At 41.3% G+C, this 5,315-nt stretch overlaps 1 protein-coding gene across 3 annotated transcripts in view; it reads right to left on the bottom strand.

Moving 5' to 3' along the window:
• Positions 1 to 1,336: 1,336 nt before the first annotated feature.
• Positions 1,337 to 5,315, bottom strand: part of LOC116847572 (protein O-mannosyl-transferase TMTC2) — a 412,543-nt gene continuing 408,564 nt past the window's right edge. The window contains exons 9-10 of one of the 3 annotated variants that reach the window (XM_032822683.1): positions 4,725 to 4,809; positions 1,337 to 2,000 (exon numbers count right to left, since the gene is read on the bottom strand). In XM_032822683.1, coding sequence (XP_032678574.1) covers positions 1,669 to 2,000; positions 4,725 to 4,809 — 417 coding nt within the window. In that variant the 3' untranslated portion in view covers positions 1,337 to 1,668. Of the gene's footprint in view, positions 2,001 to 4,724; positions 4,914 to 5,315 lie in introns of those variants that run through there. The other 2 variants (XM_032822685.1, XM_032822684.1) reach the window with 2 other exon arrangements.

The following is a 5,315-nucleotide window of genomic DNA, read 5'->3' as shown; positions in this document are numbered from 1 at the left end:
CGGAACATGTTTACCCTCCGCGGACAACCATATTTTTTAGGACATATACTCTTAAAGTGAATCAGTGGATAGTCACTAATATTAGTTATAAGTATAGCACTGAGCAGTTTCAATACTATACTTATAGCTATAAATCAGTGTATATTTAGTGCTTTCAATAATATTTCACTAATTCACTTTAAAAGAATACAGTCCCTAATAGCACAGATATCCAGAGGACATCCTGAGTACGTTTTAAAGATGTCTTAATAATTTCAGAATGTTCCTAGAACGTTCTCAGAAGTTCTTATGCTGTTTGGGGTACAATCTAGGTTTGTCAGACTGGACAATTTCGAACTGCCATGACTTCGTTGAAAATCAATATTTTTAGACACTTTTTTCTAAAGATATAGAAAAGCCTCAGCTATAAAATAGTAGCGCAATAAGATAAAAAACTGCAAAAAAATTTGCGTTATTTTGAAATAATTGACAAAATATTTCTTATAAAATAAGAAAAATCAGTTTTTTTAATAAAATCGATATATTTTTTAAAATCAAGATATTGAAATAAAATCCCAAAAAGGTTTTACTAAAAGATTTTACAAAAAGATTTGAAATTACAAAATATTGTCATTGTAAAATTAATATATTTATTAACTTTTTGCAAAATACTTTGTGACACTATTTTCAAAAAGTTAATTTTTTTTTATTAAATTTGTGTTTTTACATTTTTGTCGATAAATATGCTAAAAACGGAACTTATATGAAAAATGTTTAGATGCATATAAAAACTTTAACCTCTCGATAGCTTCGTTACGATAGATTTCGCACGCATCTTCCATAGATAGAGCACACATCTTCCTACACAGATCTCGCACATTGCGAATCCGGCTAGAACTTAACACTCTTTAACAAATAATATAAAATATTTTTAATTCATTATTAACAAATAAAAAACACAAATATTTATTTTGGTGTACGCGGAGGCTTAAAGAAACTTCGATTATTTCTTCCTATACACTGAGGAAAAATGTTTGGTATTTGTAATAATAATTACATATAAGAATAATTACTATAATTTATGGTTAAGGAAACAATTTCTTTTATTAAATTCTATTATAATCTTCCGTTTGGTGATAATAACTTTACATGTATGTTACCATTCTCATATTGAAACGACCAAAAAATATGGTTGAGACAAAAAATAATTATAATTTTAGTTAAGTCAACCCCAATTTTTTTCTCTCAGTGCACCAGAAATATTTAACATACGACATTTCCTGACTTGGTATTCTTTTGCGCTTTACTAATCTACGGGAAATGGGAGGTTTCGTATAAATAATGCAATATACCGTCGTGTATTAGAGAAAAATAAAGGAAGCTTTATTCTTTACATACCATAGCAGGCGATACGAGTCGGTCGCGCGACGTCGACGCGAACGACGTCGACATGAACGCGCGTGTCACCGACGCAGAGATATAAACGAATATCGGTAGGAAGATCGGGTCAGTGGGAGTTCTCGGGGTACACGGTAAAGTCGGTAAGAAGGGGTCCTCCTCCTCGCCGCGCGCGGGGGTCGTATGATACACACACCATCTTCGTGCTCGCCGTCTCTCGTCTCTCCTCGCCTCTTCGTCTTCTTCTCTCGCTTGTCCGTCACCACCTGCGTCGTCGCCGGCTCGTTCAGGTCACGCCAAGATCGCCGCGAGTTTGTGCAGATTCGTTATGGTCGTCGCGTCACCCGGCTGCAACCTGAGAGCCTCCCTGTACGCCGCGGCGGCCTGCTTGTACTTGCCGTTCAGGTGTAGGATCGCGCCGAGGTTCGTGTGACTGCGAGCCTCGTGCGGCCTGAGGCTGGCCGCGTGTCGGTACCAGACCTCGGCCTCTTCGCGACGATCGGCCTGCCTCAGCGCCGAGGCCGCCGCGACGGACAGCTCGTAGTCGGACTGCGACAGCTCGGCCGCTCGCAGCTGCTCCTCGGCGGCTTCCACCAGTCGACCCTGCGACGTCAGGAACAGCCCTGAAAATTTTACAGCGAGACGTTACAGTCATGGTATCGATCCTGGCGCGCGTGACGTCTTTGAGCGCGCGATACATGTCGTGTGTATACATTCCCCCCAGATAGACTGATGTATATAAAATTTGGTCAGCAACTTCACTCGTCTTACATTGCGCTAAGTATGACGGTAGTGTCGCTTATAAGTGCTTCACATGACACTTACGTTTCTCACAAAGAATGACGAAATAGAAATACGCGCGAAAGGAATTACACAGGCTTACATGATTTTGATATTTCAGATTTGACAATGGTTTCCTACATACTTTCGTGCGCTGAATCCAAATCTAGATTCTCACACACACACACACACACACACACACACACACACACACACACACACACACACACACACACACACACACACACACACACACACACACACACACACACACACACACACACACACACACACACACACACACACACACACACACACACACACACACACACACACACACACACACACACACACACACACACACACACACACACACACACACACACACACACACACACACACACACACACACACACACACACACACACACACACACACACACACACACACACACACACACACACACACACACACACACACACACACACACACACACACACACACACACACACACACACACACACACACACACACACACACACACACACACACACACACACACACACACACACACACACACACACACACACACACACACACACACACACACACACACACACACACACACACACACACACACACACACACACACACACACACACACACAGAATTTGCCCATCACGTCAGGTTTCTGGGGTAAATGAGGTTAAATATGTCAAAAATGGCAGTAAACTTTATATGTTTATTTTAGAAACATTAAAATTTTTTTAAATATTTATGTCTTAGACCCTCTATTATGCAAACCTGTATTATCTGAATTTATACTCAGAATAACATGTTATATAAAATGTAATACGAAAGTCTGAGAATAACTTTTTATCTATTAGTTGCTGCGTCAATATAATAAAAAACTTTTACAGCATTGTATGATGTAAATTTGGTAATTATGCCGAATAGAACCGATTTCATCAATTTTAACGATTTTCAAATAACTTGAAGTTATGATTTTCTAAATGGCCTATAAGAACTTTTAACCATTGCTCATTATTTATTAAATAGTTGTTAACAAAAGAATTTGAAAAAATACCAATTAACGTAATGCTTGACTCAAAATTAAAGATCGCTTATCTTTAATTTTCATATGTATATTTCTTTGCAAATTAAATTATAATACTTTAACATGTTCTGTTTTGTATAATTATTGTAAATTTAATGATTAATTCATATATTTTCTCCATAAATGTGATTCTAAAATTGTAAAATTTCCACTATCAATTGTCTCACATTGTGACGATCCTGAAAGTTTATCTTACAAGCAAATGAATCGTCCTGTAGACTCGTTATTTACCTATATAATATCTATGAAATGTTTTCGGAGAGCTTCGTGAACTTTTGGGAAGTTTTGGAGAAAGCAACGTGGAGAAATTGGAGAGTGCAACTACACGGAAGGATATACCATGGATGGATACTTGTGAAAGTTTTCCAGATAATCGCAACAAGTTTTACTGAAACGCGAAAATTTGGTGTTGATCAGCATTAAGGTAGAAACGCGAAACACTCGTATCGCCTCTTTGACAAAGATATGAGAAATCAAATTATCTCATTTATTCTGGATTAAACTAAGTGAGAACTAAACGTTCAATTTAATATGCTGCATCCGCTACGATAAAAGCTGCATACCGAACTAGAGGAAAAAGGATGCAGCGGGCCGCGAGGCGGAATTGCTCAGATGGAACTCGTCGGTCCGAATTAACGCGCGCGGGGTCCCGGGATGCCGTCATGTTCCCCTGGAATTTCAATACCCGTCGATCTTACCCATCCACTCCCATCCCCCGCACCTCGATTCACCTCTGTGCCCCGTGGTAACCGTTCTTCTTTTCGATTAGCCACTGTCCACTTCCCTTCCCCAGCAAATCTACTATCATTCCGCAGGAAATATTGCAGCGGTATTTATAGCGACTCGACGAATCGGCGATCCTCTTATCTCTCCCTCCTATTAAGCGACTCTTCGAATCTTTGTTCTTTGATTCTCTCTTTCTCCCGCCCCTCCACTACTTTCTCTCTCTTTCACTATCCCTCGCGGTTCCACCTCACTCCGATCGGAGGAAACTTCGAGGACTCCTTTTCAGAACGGATTCGGGAATCGGGAATCAATTATACTGTTGTTACAATGGGTCTCTGCTACTGCGGTGAAGGAGTGGCGGGTTCTCGGGGGGTGCATTCGGCGAGCGAAAAGGCGGGGTGCTTAAGAGAGCGTATTTCATTGCTTTAATAATGAACGAGGAGAGAAAGAGACGATAGGATCCCTTATCACCGGCCGCGACGACTACAAATACAGGCATTAGATATTTAAATTACGACGCGGTCGGAAGGTGAACTGCGAGCCCCGTTTGGAGGGACAGGGGCGAGAGAGGAAGCACAATGATGAAAAGACGAAGTGGAAGGCAGTAATCGGGGAGTCTACTGTCGAATTCCGGCCGTCGGCGACGATGACGACGACAACGACGACGACAACGACGACGTTCTGCCCGTGATCGCAATTAAAGGAGCTTTCGGTCGCGGCTTACCGTAATGGTGGTGCACGCTGGGGTCGTCCGGCGCTAACCTGCGGGCCCTCAGGAACCATCTCTCCGCTTCCAGGACGCGGCTCGACTAAAGAGAGAGAAAGCAGAGGCGACTCGTGAGCGACCGCGAACTCGATAGTCCTGTCTGTCCCCCCTCCCCCCTGGCGGTCGCTATCAGTTGAGGGGCTTGTTCTATTACACATTTGACACATTTCTGAATATATTATTCCCGTCGAATTTTGCCGCACTAAATGTAAATACATTTCCAAGAATAATAACGTCAAGCATAGTACGTGTACACGTAGCGCGTTCAATACGTATCGTGGGACAATGGTATCCGGAATCTCTTTCTCGCAACAGGTTACAGTTACATTTATCCTCCGAAATTGTATATTATATTTTTGTTTGCAGTTCCAATTCAATACACCGTGTCCACTCGTGATATCGAGGAGGTCGTAGGAAAAACGATGTGTTCGATACGAGGACAAGAAAAATAGATTTATTTTTTGGTACTGAATTTTCAGAAAACAAAAAAAAACAGGAATAGAAAGAGAGAGAGAGAGAGAGAGAGAGAGAGAGAGAGAGAGAGAGAGA

This window comes from Odontomachus brunneus, unplaced genomic scaffold (genome assembly GCF_010583005.1).
Source record: "Odontomachus brunneus isolate Ranch 3 - 2012 unplaced genomic scaffold, Obru_v1 Obru_scaffold_080, whole genome shotgun sequence".
NCBI lineage: Eukaryota > Metazoa > Arthropoda > Insecta > Hymenoptera > Formicidae > Odontomachus > Odontomachus brunneus.
Note: the sequence above shows the minus strand (reverse complement) of the source record. Positions and strands in the feature narration are given on the sequence as shown.